This window comes from Ptychodera flava, chromosome 3, assembly GCF_041260155.1.
Source record: "Ptychodera flava strain L36383 chromosome 3, AS_Pfla_20210202, whole genome shotgun sequence".
In the NCBI taxonomy this organism is placed as follows: domain Eukaryota; kingdom Metazoa; phylum Hemichordata; class Enteropneusta; family Ptychoderidae; genus Ptychodera; species Ptychodera flava.
Genome location: NC_091930.1, coordinates 23,009,418 through 23,025,243, shown reverse-complemented (window position 1 = coordinate 23,025,243; position 15,826 = coordinate 23,009,418). Strand labels below are relative to the sequence as shown.

Here is a 15,826-nt window from a genome sequence, read left to right as displayed (position 1 = left end):
AAAAATTCGAGCCACACTTGGACTCTTTACCTTTTTGACCGCGCACTGCGTGAACATGTTCTCCGCACTGAGGTTTCTTAAATGTCAATTATTGTTTGATTCGCCAACTATTCTCTTGATAACAGAGGCAAACGTGCTCTATTGACTAACCAGCCTAGTGGTATAACAGTATATACAAATATTTCGTGACCGAGTGTCTGCTCAGACTTTTAGACTGTTATGTTCAATACAAAGAAAGTTATAGCCTTGCTAACAAAAGTCGTTTGATTAACAATAAAACCGTGGATGTATCGAAACCTACTGTGCTTTAAAGATATTTGTTTGCGTCCTGCAGATTGTTTGTTTCTGTACATTTCAACAGAACCAATCATATTCAATTATTTTAAAGGATTAACAACCGAATGTGTTTTATCAATATGTAAGTAAAACAGTAGGGCTAAGACTATAACGTCACAAAGAGCTAGGTTGGGAATGTAATTTCAATTGAAATATACAGTTCGTCGCTCTTAGTAGATATTATACATTACACACAAATAGATAGACAGATAGATAGATAGATAGATAGATAGATAGATAGATAGATAGATAGATAGATAGATGAAAAACATTTCTCACTGAGCTGCAGTAACGTATATGTATCAGTTCGATTCATCACACGAATATACCAGATTTATTACCGTAAATGATTTAAAATAAATTGTATATAAATGACGCGATCGATGCCTTTATTTGATCCAAGCAACCAGGCTAATTCGTCGTTGTACTCAAGCTTTTATGGGAGGGGTTCTATTACACGTCCGAAACATGTACGTCTGGTACTTCTGACGGCCGTAAAGTGGCATTCGCCTCTTCACCAGTGATTTCGTTTCTTCAACACCACTCTTAAAACCTACATTTAGTAAACCTACTGTTCTTAACAGACATTTTTGCGTGCTGGTGACGATCGCTTCCTGTAGATATGACGTGTAACAATTCTTTATAAATATGTAATATCACAGTTTTGGCTGAGATCACAACATAAGATTTGGAACGTTATTTTGATTGAAAGTATTAGCTCGCTGCCCGTTAGATTTTTTTTATATGAGATACGCTTCTGTCTTCTTCTGATGGCCTCGTTAGCTTCGCCGACGACAGCGCCACTGAGCTCTGCTAACCAGCATACTTAGCGCCAGGATGGTAACGCTTGACACAATATGACAGCTGTTATCAAATGATTTCATCTTTTTCATGTTACACGAAATATTGGTGCTCTTTATCTTGAAATTGTAAAGTTATCTTAGCGACTGTTACTTTATGGTTTGCCACATTTCATAAAAGTAATATATATCGAAGTTTCGGACTTGATGGTAAATGACACCCGAATTGTAATGGTCAGGACTATGTCCTCATGAAAAATGTATTTTTGTCGTATCGCCATGGTGTAAGCGTATCAGCAAGATCTGCAACGCGGATATGGCCGTGCCACAACATGATTTAAAATAAGATTTATGCAATTGACGCGATCGATGCCTATATATAATCCCATCAACACGACCAACGTGTCGTTGTAGTTAAGCTTATGTGGGACAGGTCAAGTTACACGTCATAACACGTACTTCCAAACGCAGTAAAGTGGCGTTCACCTTATTAATATAAGATGAATTTATTTTTTCGACGACCCAATTTGAACTAAAACTAAGTAACGAGGGATGACCTAGTAAAATACTGTGTCGTAGAGGGCTTGGGACATCCGTAAAGACATGTCCGTATACAGAAAAGGTAGAACCTGTTTCAGAATGGTTTACCTGTGTCAAATTACCCGTGTATATAATAAAACGTACCATAAACATGAAGTGAGTTATTTACGCTTGTTGCTCCTTATCCTATTAAGACTTTAAGAGAACCTTAATTTTCCTTATTGATTTTACACTTTGTGCTATCCAGCAAACAAACGAAATAAATCACTGTTATTTATAGCTTTTTTAGTTTCCCCGGTATAATATCATGTCGATTTATGCCAGTCCATGACGTTTGGGTGTGGGTGTGAATATGTGTGTTGAGTGAATATGTGTGTTGAGAGAGAGAGAGAGAGAGAGAGAGAGAGAGAGAGAGAGAGAGAGAGAGAGAGAGAGAGAGAGAGAGAGAGAGAGAGAGAGAGAGAGAGAGAGACAGAGAGAGAGAGAGAGAGAGAGAGAGAGAGAGAGAATGTGTGGATGTGAGCACCCCATGACAATCTAATAACAAGAGTCTGTTATTACGATGATATTGTCACTAACATAAGTCTTGGACACTCATGGACGTTGTGGCAGGACTTTTGCATTGCAGTCAGTTTTTCATTGTTCTTATCAAAGATCGTACCAAGCGTTTCTTTAAACAAATTGGAATGATTGGCAAAACGTTCATAAGATTTGTTACCACTGAGTGCAAAATGTTTACACTGTGGCGTTGTATTCTCGTAGAGACATGGCAACTGAGTAAAAACTAATTTCGTTGGCTGGTAAAAGAGCGGTGATATCAGATTTGCAAAAACTTTATATTTTGTCATGGAATTTCTACTCCGTGCCATGATACTATAGATGACTTCAGCGTGCCTCATTTATATAAGTCGATGAACGATGTAACCGATTAACGAGTTACTGTGTGTTTACAATTGTTTGTCATTCTTTTGTATGTAAAATTTCACAAGATACAGTACATATGATGTGTTTTATTGATATGCCAATATTTAGCACTGAAATTCCTCACTGTCATATAAAAGATGCGTGACCGCAAAATGATGCAATGATAAAACATATGATAAAAAATAAAGAGACGAATGTGCAACGGAGACAATTGTTGCATCAGTTAGGCAATTTGATCTTGACGATATGGCCAAGGCGTTGTTTATTTAAATTCAAAGAAAAGTCGAGGAAGAATTAACAGCATCATACTACGGTTAACCAGGCGTTCAAGCATTCCTTGCAGTACGCCATGTAAGAGGGGAGGGAAGATACTGTCGTTACCATGTCGTCGTTGAAAATTAAAAAAATGTTATCAGCTTGACTCACAAAAGTATGTTGACAAACGAGTAATAAACCAACAACTGAAACTTGTTGTTCTTTTATTGGAATTCGTTTAACTTCTGTCGTCTGCCACTCTATGCAAATATACTAACACTGTCTACCGCCGAATCGATATATTCATTCTTTATTTACAATATTTTGCTATTTATAAATGTACAACGTCATTTAGCAAATGAAAAATGCATAGAAGTTGATTCTTAGTAAGAAAAAATAATTTACAGCTAATCAAGTCTGGCAACATCTCTTCGATGCTTACATTTCATATTCAATGATATAGCGCTCAGGGAGAATTTGAAAAAAGAACATTACACAATGAAGTGGTCTGGAAATAGCCATTGTCTGAATGACGAATGATGTGCGTAGTTAGTATGTCTGTCATTTTAAAGTGAAAGAAACTGTACGACGGAAGTAAAGTGGAAGATGCGTTAGAATGCTGAAATACTTTCTTTACCTAACGACCACTCCATAAACTCAATGACATACAAACCTTGCTGTAAATTGTCTGTATACCTTGCATATAGTTGTACGACGCTTGAAAATGTCTTTGCCAAAGCTTCTGCTACAATCAGAATGAGACTGTAAATTAAAATGATGTTTATGTTGAGCAGCAACCACAGTGGGTATTTATGGTTGAAACTACACAAAATATTTATCCATCAAAACTGCCGCTACGTTCCTGCAAATGTGTGTTACGTGTCAAAAGAGTTACGTCAGACAGCGATCAAATAGTGAAATAACTTTTGACATATTAGCTCAGGGACAATTTTTAAAAAGAAAATAACACAACGTTGTAGTCCGGAAAAATTTTCTAATATTAAGGCTTTTTTATACGAGTGATGTTGAAAAACGTGTATGTATGTATGTATGTATGTAATGTATGTATGTATGTATGTATGTATGTATGTATGTATGTATGTATGTATGTATGTTCTGATGTATTAAAGACAACATACAAACAAAAATGCTAACATAAGAAATACATGTCTCAAAGTAAACAATCGATAAAGTGGCAAATAACCTACACATGGATCACAATTTTGAATACCTTGAATATTTTGTGTCACTTTTTTATCAACACTTCATTATCGTAGATATGCTATGTTTTACATGTTTTATATATTTACAGTGCGACTGGTAAACCGCTTCACAGCAACATTTTTTTTGCGTAATTCATACCATTTTTAAAATAATTTACAACGGCATTTAATATAAACGGCTGCACTAAATTACTGTAAATTGCATTTTAAAGTTGAAATAGGATACAATATTATGCATGATATAATCCTTGCTTACAGAAAACGAAATAATTCCATAAAAAACCCCAAAGATATGTATCTTCAGACATGTAATCACATTATATATATATATATATATATATATATATATATATATATATATATATATATATATATATATATATATATACACACGTATTATGATTTTAATCCCATTTAAGAAGTAAACGGACGACATAAAGACAAAACAATACATTATGAGATGCTTTCTGAGAGAGAAATACAGGATACTTACATTGTTACTAAAGAGATAGAAAAAAAAACTTCTCAAAAAGCACTGTGAGTGCATTTCATATTACAGTAATGACAAATATTTATATCCGAACATAATTTACAACTCGCAAATAGAGACTTGGAAGACTTTTGAACTAGAGCTACCAAAATTAAGTAAAACCAATGACTACTCGGAGTTCAAACTATTCAACACAAATGTTTTCAGTTGGTCTTTAAAATTTTGTCTTGCGAGATGTGGCAGGATAAAAATCATTATCATGACATTATTCTCATCTGTTACTCTTACTGCCACAAATATAATGGTCTCCAGCCAGCTGTCTTGTCTCCCAAAGAAAGTTGGCCGCAACAACTATCGCTCAAGGAAAAGCTAACAGCACGGATTTGACAAAATCTGGTAGCAGCTAATCAGCTAACATGTTTGAGTAAAAGATTAAAATATTTCTCAACCGACTTTATATATATATATATATATATATATATATATATATATATATATATATATATATATACTGTGCTAACTGAAACAATCGCTATTGATACATTATTGCTAAACACTTTTATTGTGGAAAAGTTTTTTTCTTTTGGGATTGTAACTGATTCAATTACTTTGCAAGCTAGTGACAGTTTCACTGATTTTGTAGGCGAAAGATTGGCAGGAGAATGAACTTGAGTTCGTTTTGGCCTTCTTTTGTTCAGCCTTGCGGCGCATAATTTGGACTGAAGTAAAAAATAAGGAAATAATATTGCAGCTCTCTGCTTTTTATATTGCATACATGGAAGTTTGGTATAGATAGAAAAACCAAAGATAAACTACCCTAGTTATGCCTTAACTTAAACACTTCTCGCGTTCATTATTTCAGGTCACTTGAGGAGTCGAATGCTTTACCGTCCTTGTCCAACGGTTTGGTTCCTTTCGAGTAGACACTAGATCTTAAGTTGCTTCTGCGCTTATTGGCGAGACTACGGGTCTCGTAAATTTTGGTGTGAACCTTCAGATGAGTTTTTAAGTTGTGTTTTACTCTGAATGTTTTCCTATTCAAAGAACACGAGTGAAGTTTCTGTTTTGAGTGGATTTGAAAATGTTTGCGAAGATTACCACTGTGAGTGAATGTTTTCCCACTGATTCGACATTTATTTGGTCGTTCATTTGCATGGATCTTCTGATGCTGCTTCAGGTTCGAACTCTGATGAAATTTCTTGCCACAGTCCTCACAAGAGTACATAAATTCTTTCTTGTGGATCCGGAGATGGACCTCTAGGTTGTTTGTACGCTTGAAGGCTTTACCACATTGATCACAAAGGTATGGCCTTTCGTTTGAATGGACTTTTTGATGTTTGTTCAAGTTTCCCGGATCAGAGAAACGTTTACCACAATCTTTACATTTGTATGGTTTTTCATTTTTGTGCATCCGGATATGACGTTGTAGGTTGCCTTTGCGAGAAAAATGTCTATCGCAAATTTCACATGCGTACGGTTGTGATTTCGAATGAGTCTTGAGATGGGTGTATAGATTGCTGGATTGAGTAAATGACTTACCGCACTGATTGCATGAGTGTGGTCGTTTCTGTGTGTGTATTAATTGATGAATCTTGAGGTGATACTTTCGTTTGAATTTCTTGCCGCAGTCCGTGCACTTGAAAGGTCTGCCCATCTTCAAATACTTTCTTAGAATGCTTCTACGAGTAGAAAACCGACTACGTTTGATGCGTTTATGAGTGATTCTTTTCGGCTTAATGGTTGAATTAACGCTTGTGTTGTTAGTTTGTTTTTTTGAGTTGCTGCTGTTCTTTTCTTTACATGTGATTTCCTTAGATCGCAACCTTTGGTTTCTCAGCATCCTTTTTTCGCCGGTATCCGATTTGCTTTCAGACTGACGAAGTGTGCTTTCAGTTCTGGCCTTAAGCCGAGTTGATACTCTCACAGCGTTCCCATGATTGGTAACTTCTTTTCTCTTTCGATTTACTCGTTTACTAAACGTTTCGCTGGAATGACGTTGCGGTTCGTTTGAGTTCATAGGTTTGTTATTATGTTTGGAGTTTGATGTTTGTTGGTTGGGAACACTATCATTTTCGCTGTTTACTGGGGAATCCAAGAGCCACATTGAGATGTAACCGAAATGTGCAAAAGTGTCCATAATTAGTTGAACATCTGTACAAGAGAAGAGAGCGTATCTTTGATATGAATAAGAACCACAGAGGCCTATTCATCACAGTCATCACTATTTTTACTTTGCTTTCACTAGATGCATGATATCTTTTGAGCAGTCCAGATAACAAGCACAGATTTGCCGCGTGTTATGATAATTATTCAATCATCATTTATTATAATATAAATTATATACCTTACAAGATGAATAGACAATCTTCCAAGCAACTTTCCAAAGGACTGTTGGGGCATTAGCACATGAATCTGATTGCATAGCTGTAACTACGTTTGCTTTTGTTTTTAGTTAATCAAACAAATGATTTTATATGATAATGCAATTAATAGAAGCGACTGACCGCGTGATTATTCACTTTACATCATACAAATACAAATTAATTAGTTATAATTTTGAAGACGTCACCCGCGGGATTTGAGTTTTAATTATCAATTACCTTATATAAACAAATCACAATGCACTATGAGACATTAATGAGGCATGTTTTACACTTAACACAAGAATATTAAATGCGTATCCTGAAAAAAATTCTTACCATTGTCTGAAAGGTCTCCTTTTTGATATCTTTGGTAGATTTGTGAGATTGATTTTACAAAACCGCATCCAAAAGTTTCCCTTCTCTTTCCTTCAGTCGGTGAGTTATTGTTATTTTCTGGAAATTCATGGTACATTTAGTGTTTGGTTAGAACTGATTTAAGCGAGTGTTGAATTGACAGACCAAAATGAGCGACATACTCGTTCAACAAAAGAACTTCGATGATGTCTATTCTATAATTGTACCCGATTATGGAACACTTGTTTCCTTTGAGCCAAAACTCAATCTTTGGTGAGCTTAACCTCTTTTTGGAAATTTTTAATGGAAAGGTGTATACTTTGAAAGGTTCCTGACACTGCACTAACATGAAACAAGTTTTCATATTGCTGTGTACAACGGTTACACGCCTAACCAAGGCGTTTATACCAATACAGTATTTATGGTACTGAGATAAAACAAGCTGAGTGTTCATATATTCAAAGGTATCCATGCCTTCTGAAATTATAATAATGACTGCATGGAGAATTATATATTAGTGGAGCTACCCCACAGGCGACCCAGACACTATTAATAAGCTTATTGTTGAGTTTTTCTCACTGTTTTCTCTATCAGTTCCTCTCCTTTTCTTCATCACAGACCCTCTATAGATATAGGGAGTGTGTCTTCATGCTCTGACTGATCGGAGTAAATAAAATAAACGGTTATATAACCTAACCTAGCCTCTTGACTCTTTATTCATTTTACACCCCATTACAAGGATGTTTGTCTCTCATATACACATCTTGTAATTAATTAGTCAACACAACTAATTATGCTAATCCGTAGACTTATCAAGGGTTGGTCAACATTGGAAAGATAGAGATGTAAATGAAAAAGTTTTCCTATCTTTCGCGATGTTGACCAACCCATAAAATCCCTAATAAGTCCATGGATTAGCATAATTAGTTGTGTTGACTAATTAATTACAAGATGTTTGTATAAGGGAGATAAATGTCCTTGTAATGGGGTGTAAACTAAATAAAGAGCCAACAGGCTAGGTTATGCTATATAGTCATTTATTTTATTTACTACGATCAGTAAGTCTGAGAGCATGAAGAAAAGGAGAGGAACTGATAGAGAAAACTGAGAAAAAAACTCAATAATAAGCTTATTAATTGTGTCTGGGCCGCCTGTGGTGCTACCGAACGTTGAACAGATGTGAACTGTGAATTTAATTGTCATGATTTGATTTGGAAACAAACACACCTATACAGAACACCACACCTGTGATAGCCTCGGTGAAAATAGACAGGATAGCACAATAACGCACGTCTCAGCAGTGTTTTCCTTGATACATCGATTAATTAACTCCTCTGGTGTATGAAATTTTGAAGAGTTTAGTTCAGCTAGCTTACCTATTCTGCCTTGACAGGGAAGAAACACTGGTTTCGTTCCAGCGCCGTCTCCGGAATCAAGAACTTCGAGAGTAACGTCACACCCGTCAATTCGTAATGACTCGATGGCCATCTCTATGACATGCCCAATTTCCAGGTGATATGTTGTCACGTCAATGTGTATCCGACTCTCGTTGTCGTACGTCGACTTTCGACAAGTAGTCGAAATTATTATTTGGGTCTGTACTCCTGATAGATAAGTTAAAGAATATCTCGTGAGTCACACGTATGCTTGTGAGTCCATCCAATCTAGAATAATCAATGTTCACTGTTTATCAGTAAGTGTCACTGATTATAATCAATGTGTCAATTATAAACGAATCACTGTTGATTTTTTTCTTCCTCAGTTTTCAACTGAGCAGAGAATGTCCTCAGCAATTGATCAAGTTTGCATGCCAGGGCACGTAGATGTTGCGTAAAGTTAAGTGTTTTTCCTATTTATTGTTAATTAACAACTTGTCACAGAAATGGGAAGGTGTAATAACAGTATAGGCATTTTACATATGACATACTAAATGGAAACATATTGAAACAGTTCACGTGCCTTTGTGGCGACTGCGTAAGTGTTTGATATAATTTTAAACCACTAATTAATCCTTAATTTGAAGGTATTTAGCACATACATGTATACCAGCTTTTCCACATTGTATACTATTTGAAATATACTATTTATGTCGTAGCTTTAAATATACTACCGCGTAATTTTTAATCTAGTTTCAGAAAAATGAAATTTAAAGTTTGTAAAGTTAAATTCATACTTGAACATGATGCGCTGAAAAGGGGTAGGTCATTTAATATTCATTAGACTATGGTGTATTGTGCTCATTCATCATTTCCTAAAAAGGTTAAAAGGTCCTTCATTTATTTGATTTACGATATAAGAAACGCAAATTCACGCCCTCATTGGTACCACCTACCAATGCTTTTCATCGATAACAGGCATGTTACATGCTCGGCGAACAACCTTTGGTCATGAATGCGTCGCCGTAAAGAGATGCAGGGCTATGATCCGTGCGGGACAGTTCAGAGAGAACTTTGGTATTCAGCGGTAGCACGTCGAGCTCTCCGCCAACAAAAGAGTACAAAATACAAGTTATTTGTGACATCACAACGCCCTATTGGACCCGGCGGTGTTAATTTGCCCTCAGACTTCCACAGCAAGCAGTCGGACCTCTGACTAACGTGACCCTGGGGTAACCTCTTCTTTAACAATAGCCCGCCCCCGCAACGCTACGTACTGACAGGTTAACAATGGTATGTTAACGCTTTGTGTTGTTCATTCTGTAATTGGGTGTATTTTACAGGTTTTGACTTCTCCTTTTGTGTGTCCGTGATATACAAATATGTCATACGATCAACAGCGTGTATCTTGTTCTCTTACTATATTCCAAAGGTATTATGTAGATTAGTCACAAAATACAGTTAAGTGGTAAGATTTTGGAGAGATTATACAAAACGGTTGCAGATGAAGGATCCTTTGCTGGCCAACAACGCCATTGTTTAGCCTTATCAGTGGACAATCGGATCGCAAAGTTCTGTGAAACTCGTCGTTGCAAATGTGCACATTTTGATTTTTTTTTACCAGAGACAAGTGTAATGAAACTAAAGCTGTCTTCATTATAGAGATAAGCCATTACACCAAAATTATGTAGACAGCTATGGAGAAGCCCATGAGTACAATTGTTCACGGAAGACTGAGAACTTACCTGTTGTCAGTGTAGCGGACCTGAGACAAATGACAGCCTTTCCGCTGTTATCTTAAGTAGGGGTGAATTATTGACGCGTGTTGTTATTTACTCCAATCAGAAGAGAATACTAAAGTGAAACGAACATTGCGGAGGAATAATATGTGGGGGTGTGTCACAATAGATCTAAACTGCGATACTACAGCTTATTGTAACATACTTTCTGAGAATCCGAATGCGAATTTTCTATGGAATCAACACCTGTCAAGAATCAACAAATACGGGAACCGATGACGAAAAAATTGACTTGATATAATTGATTGAAGATATCATGGATCAAATTAGAGGTATCTACGGTAACTCAGCCTCATATATCTGCGCAACAACAAAGAGAATTCCTTGGCTTTCTAAGCTTTCGCTATTTGATATTCAGGCAAAGAAATTTAAAAGTCAATACTCTCCAGCATACAGAACAATCGTTCGATGCGGCCAGTTATTGTTAACAGTTAGCTATTCTCAGGTCACGCCAGCATACGCAGTAAGGTCAGACCGCAAGTTTCGGTTGAGAAGACGGGTAACGTTGAGGTTGTTTTAGGCTGTAGTAAATTTAATGGCTAGTTTAAACCTGGGGATTCAATATCATTCCCATCAGTGCATTGCTGCGGTCAACACATAAGTGTGTTCAAGTACTTTACTTGCAAGGTATCAGGAATATTTGAAGAACTTAAGAACCAACACCAGTACTTCAAAAGCCACTCTTTGCAGCCGTCAGGCATGTCAATTCACATGCAGGTACCCTCCAGTCATCGTTGATACGTTGTATTTTGACTCAGAACGCTGGAAAGCTACCCGTTAACAAACTTTTTCCAGGTCAGCACAAAGACAAGTTTCTAGTTACATTTTGGTGAATCAAAGATCATACTTCTCGTAGAAATTAGATGTTCCCAATTGGGTTTAAGAAAACCCTTAAGAAACGGGACGACAATATCCATATGACTTAAAGGTATACATTCACCTGTAATCTAAATATGCCCATATATGGTAAAAAGGGGCGTTCCTTGGTATTCAAAATTCCTATGTGAAGGAGTTCCAAAAAGCGGCCACCCGCTTAAAATCTGTGATTGCTTGGATTTTCTCTTTCCATGGTAATGTGGCAAAATTGGAACAGGTGACAGTATACCTTTAAATAAGTTGCCCTTGTGGTCACTACAGACACCGATCCAGATGGTATATGACATTTGTAATGACTTGACCAGTTAAGCGTTTGATATATTTTCAAGTTTAATACATGGTCTGTTGGTGTTTAGCATACCATAAGTTCGTTAGAGCGACAGGATACCGTGAATATTGTCGTAGCTTGGCCAAATATTTTATTTCTTCACTAGTGCCAACCTTAAATGTTCTAAGTAGAGACCAATCGATAACTTGTCGATTAGCGCGTTTAGCATTCCATATTTCTTGCCTGGTATTCGATGATTTACAGTGTAATATGAGGACAATAAAAGTCGCGTTATACAAAGACCGAGAGAAACCTTAACCCGCAGGTTTTCGAGGCGAGCACATCATGCAGATGTGCTTCTACTATGGCATTCTTAGGTAGCTAGGTCAAAAGCGGCTTTGAGTAGGAATACACAAGGGATCGATAATACACTTATGCTATATTTGTCACAGTTTGTCAGAACTTGGGACGTCATTTTAGCTCGCCATTGTCTTGTCTTAAAAATGTGTTTCTGTACACAATAAAACATAATACTGGAACCTGAATTTTTATGCCAGTTGTAGCCAGCTGTGTACATTTACAACCATATCATAATCTAACAGAAATAATGGGCGACGCCCTGACAATCAGTAACGTTTTTTTATGGGGAAAGGCGAGAAGAAAGCCAAAAATTAACGGTCGAAGCTTGCCGAGCCCGTTAATTTTGGCTTTCCTCTCACCCGCACCCATTAATAAACGCTTCTGGTCAGGGCTGATTCTGTCACTTCCGTTATATCATCAACAAAGAAAAGAAAATCGTCAGAATTTACGAAAATTTCCCACTCGACAGACATGGGGCCAAAGAAATTGTCAGTGATCGCGACGCACTGTCACGCGCGATGTAAACAATTTGCAAACCCGAAGATTTCTTGGAAAAAAGTGTCTAAACTTAGCCCACAAATAGTCCATTTTTATTTGTGATTGATTATGATCTTTGTACAAGTCTAAATCTACGTTTTATCTGTAACAGTTACGATGTTTAAAATATTATTCATATTCAAGGGCATGTAAACAGACCATTACTGTGTATTTATGATCAGTCACGCTCTGCTCGATCAATTAAAATGTGGCGGACAGGGCAAGGTAATGTAATATTCAAATGTATATAACAGGATGGAAAACCAATGACGTTTGCTATCAATGTTTTGAAAAATCTAACAATATATCATTGGTAGAGCAAGACGATAAACACAGGATTATTAACAAAGAAATATATACAATGCAACTGACCCGATCACTGACTACCCGTGGACGGTTCATAACGCGTCGTCATGGTCAACGTGTCGATGTTCATGTGCATCATGGCGGGGTTTAAATTACACATCATTTTTCGCACGGTTGGTGGCAAATATGTGTGACATACTTCTTCATTACGATGAATATTCTCCGCGGTTTATTTACATTTTCGAATTACTGCAAAAAAAAATGTTTCAAAAGCACAGGGCGCCCGCATTTTTGCTTCAAGGTTGATTTCTTTACCTGACGATCAAGTTCTAAACGTTGTACCAACCTTGCCTTAAAGCGGTTTATCATCCAGGGTAGTGCTATCACGAAGTTTGGCAAGTTCGCTTTAGACTACAACAATGTCCTTATCTCGGAAAAGCTTGAGCAAGAATTGCTGATGCAAACCTTGGGACATTTTTAGATGTACATTCCATTAATGCTGGCTGAGTATATTATTACTGCCTAATATTCAGATATACAGGCTGCTATCAGCGGTCACCTTTACACAAGTGTACATAACGTACGCCATGTCGGATCGCCTGTCTTAAGTCGTTTCGCTGGTGTTGATTAACCAAAATTATGTGAAGTTGGAAAAGGAATAGCCTTAATTTAAGGTACATTTGTAGTAAGTGGCGGATTGAAAACTTACCTGTTTCACTTGAGCATACCCTGGAAAAAATGTCACTATATATATCGTGACAGAGTCCTAATATTTCTCTTGCATTAATGGAAGTCAATTATTGACTACATAATCCCCTACAAAGCATAGATTGATAGTTTTATTGGTGGTTGTTACACATTCCATGCTTGGCAACCTTTAAGCAAGCAGATACTCTAACCTTTATCAGGGAAGCATATTTTTCGATTTTCGATATTCAAATTTACAGACTAATAAAAACGCCAGTGAATTGTGCGATTTGATTATGAGGTACAACGTGACCCTGGTAAATACTTATAATTTACGATCGCCGGTGAGGCATGCGCAGTAAGAAATACATGTCCATACAGATATTCCGTTGCTGTATCAGTATGCTATTCATAATGAAAACATACATTTTGACAGTTAATCATAATTTCATGCTTAATCTGTTGTAAGATACAGGGTATGCCATTTCGACACTTGGTCGAGCATTATATCCAGCTTAAAAGTGACACACGTTTTCTATTGCAAACACATGTAACCTTCACAAATGTTATATTCTCCATAAATGTAACATCAACAATGATTGTAAAAAAATGCACCCATAAATGTAATATCGCCGATAAATGTTACAGAGATCAACCATAAATTTACTATAAAACATCAACCATAAGCGTAATGAATGGTAACCATAAATGTAATAAATAAAACACCAAAAAATATAATAGTTATCAGCCATTTACAGTAATAAATTTAAATCATGATCGCAATTTAAAAATAAGCCCTTAAATATTGATCTATGTAATCAGGGGAAAGCAACTCAACACATCGTTCAAATCTTAGTTGTTTGCGTTTAGTGTATTTCGTGTATTTTGTAAGTTTCTGTTACGTTTGGCTGTTTAGCCACGGCTATACACAGCTGTTATCTGCGTATCAGTGCAGTCTGTACTCAAAAGTGGAGAGACTGTAATACACTACGATCCTCTAACGCCATGTTTCGAAAGTTTGCCATACCTTCATCATCAGCCGCCTCAAGTTCATCTTCAGCGGAAGTTGGATGAAATAATTGGTAAATCGTATGTCTTACTATATCGTCCCACTTGAACTTTGTTCTTTCACTAAGGAAGCTAGGGTGTCTAATTTTGTTCCAGTGTGCTCAAGGCAGTGTTCGTATTGTGTTTGTAATATAGATATATGTTCTCGTGAACAAGTTTCGTATCATTTGTTTCTGGTATAAGGTTGTATTTTTCATTGTTTTTGTTCTGATTCGCCTGTGGTTGACTAGGTATTTTGACGCTTCCTTATTATGTAACCATTGGTGTCCAGAACTGCCGTTCCACTTCCTTTATCTAACAGCTTGATCGGTACCTCACTGTTTTTTCTGCTAGTGTTCTCAATGTTTTCTTTTCAGTGTTTTGGAAAGGAAAACCAGTTTCAGGAATGTATGCAACAACCTAACACTAGTTTTATTGAGTCCCTGTGGGACACTGTTCCCCTTTTCAATCTATTTCCTCGTTCAATGAACGATTCATATACTCTCTGTCGCGTTTTGTTTGAGTTTATAATGTATGATTCTGTTATGAGCCTTTCAATCCGCCTTGAAGGTTGTGAACGGCATCCCTCCCGTTGCTTTTTTTGGAATTACAAGAGCCGCATTGATAAGTAACAGAAATGTGCAAAGGCGTACATATCTACACAAGATAAAAAACTGAAATTTATATATTTTTGCGATATATTTCAGAGTCAGCTTACTCCATGAACTTGTTTTCTTTGCAAATTATAAAAATTACCGCTCTAGCGGTTGAGTTTGTCTAAACTGCAACCGTCACATTTTCAAGGCAGACGCTACATGATATTTAATTCCCATTCCTGTGTTCTCGTAGATTATTGTTTACTTCGCCCATTAATATATTTGCAACAATGTCAAAAGTGGATATAAATTGCTCACGTAATCGCGGTTCAGCGATAATGGTTCGCTATATTCGTCACGGAATGCCTAACCTTTGTACTCGTAGCTGTTAGAGATATAAGAATGCCATTAGTTTAGCTTACAGAGGTGTGTCGATGTACAATGAAATCAAATACCGAAACTTTATGTCTTTTACAAACATTTGTTTGAATTTTTCAGCCGTCTTCTTTCTGTTCATTTTCACCTCGATGGCCAAACGTTGACGACTTTTTAATAATCAGTAGTCGTCATTCAAGTCGTCTCTGTTACAAAAACATAGCCGCAAATGATAACTTCACAAACTGAAAATTGTGCGCTGTGGTTGACTCGTTCGTTGCTTATCTCTCTAGTTCGCGATAACATCGCTCTGG

The 15,826-nt window shown here is 36.7% G+C and overlaps 1 protein-coding gene across 1 annotated transcript; it reads right to left on the bottom strand.

Moving 5' to 3' along the window:
- Nucleotides 1-5,421: 5,421 nt before the first annotated feature.
- On the bottom strand, nt 5,422-8,886 carry LOC139128474 (zinc finger protein 383-like). The gene is made up of 3 exons (XM_070694249.1): nt 8,662-8,886; nt 7,268-7,384; nt 5,422-6,719 (listed from the first exon to the last, which is right to left on the bottom strand). The coding sequence occupies exons 1-3, from the start codon at nt 8,771-8,773 to the stop codon at nt 5,422-5,424; spliced, it is 1,527 nt and encodes a 508-aa protein (XP_070550350.1). The 5' UTR covers nt 8,774-8,886.
- Nucleotides 8,887-15,826: the final 6,940 nt, after the last annotated feature.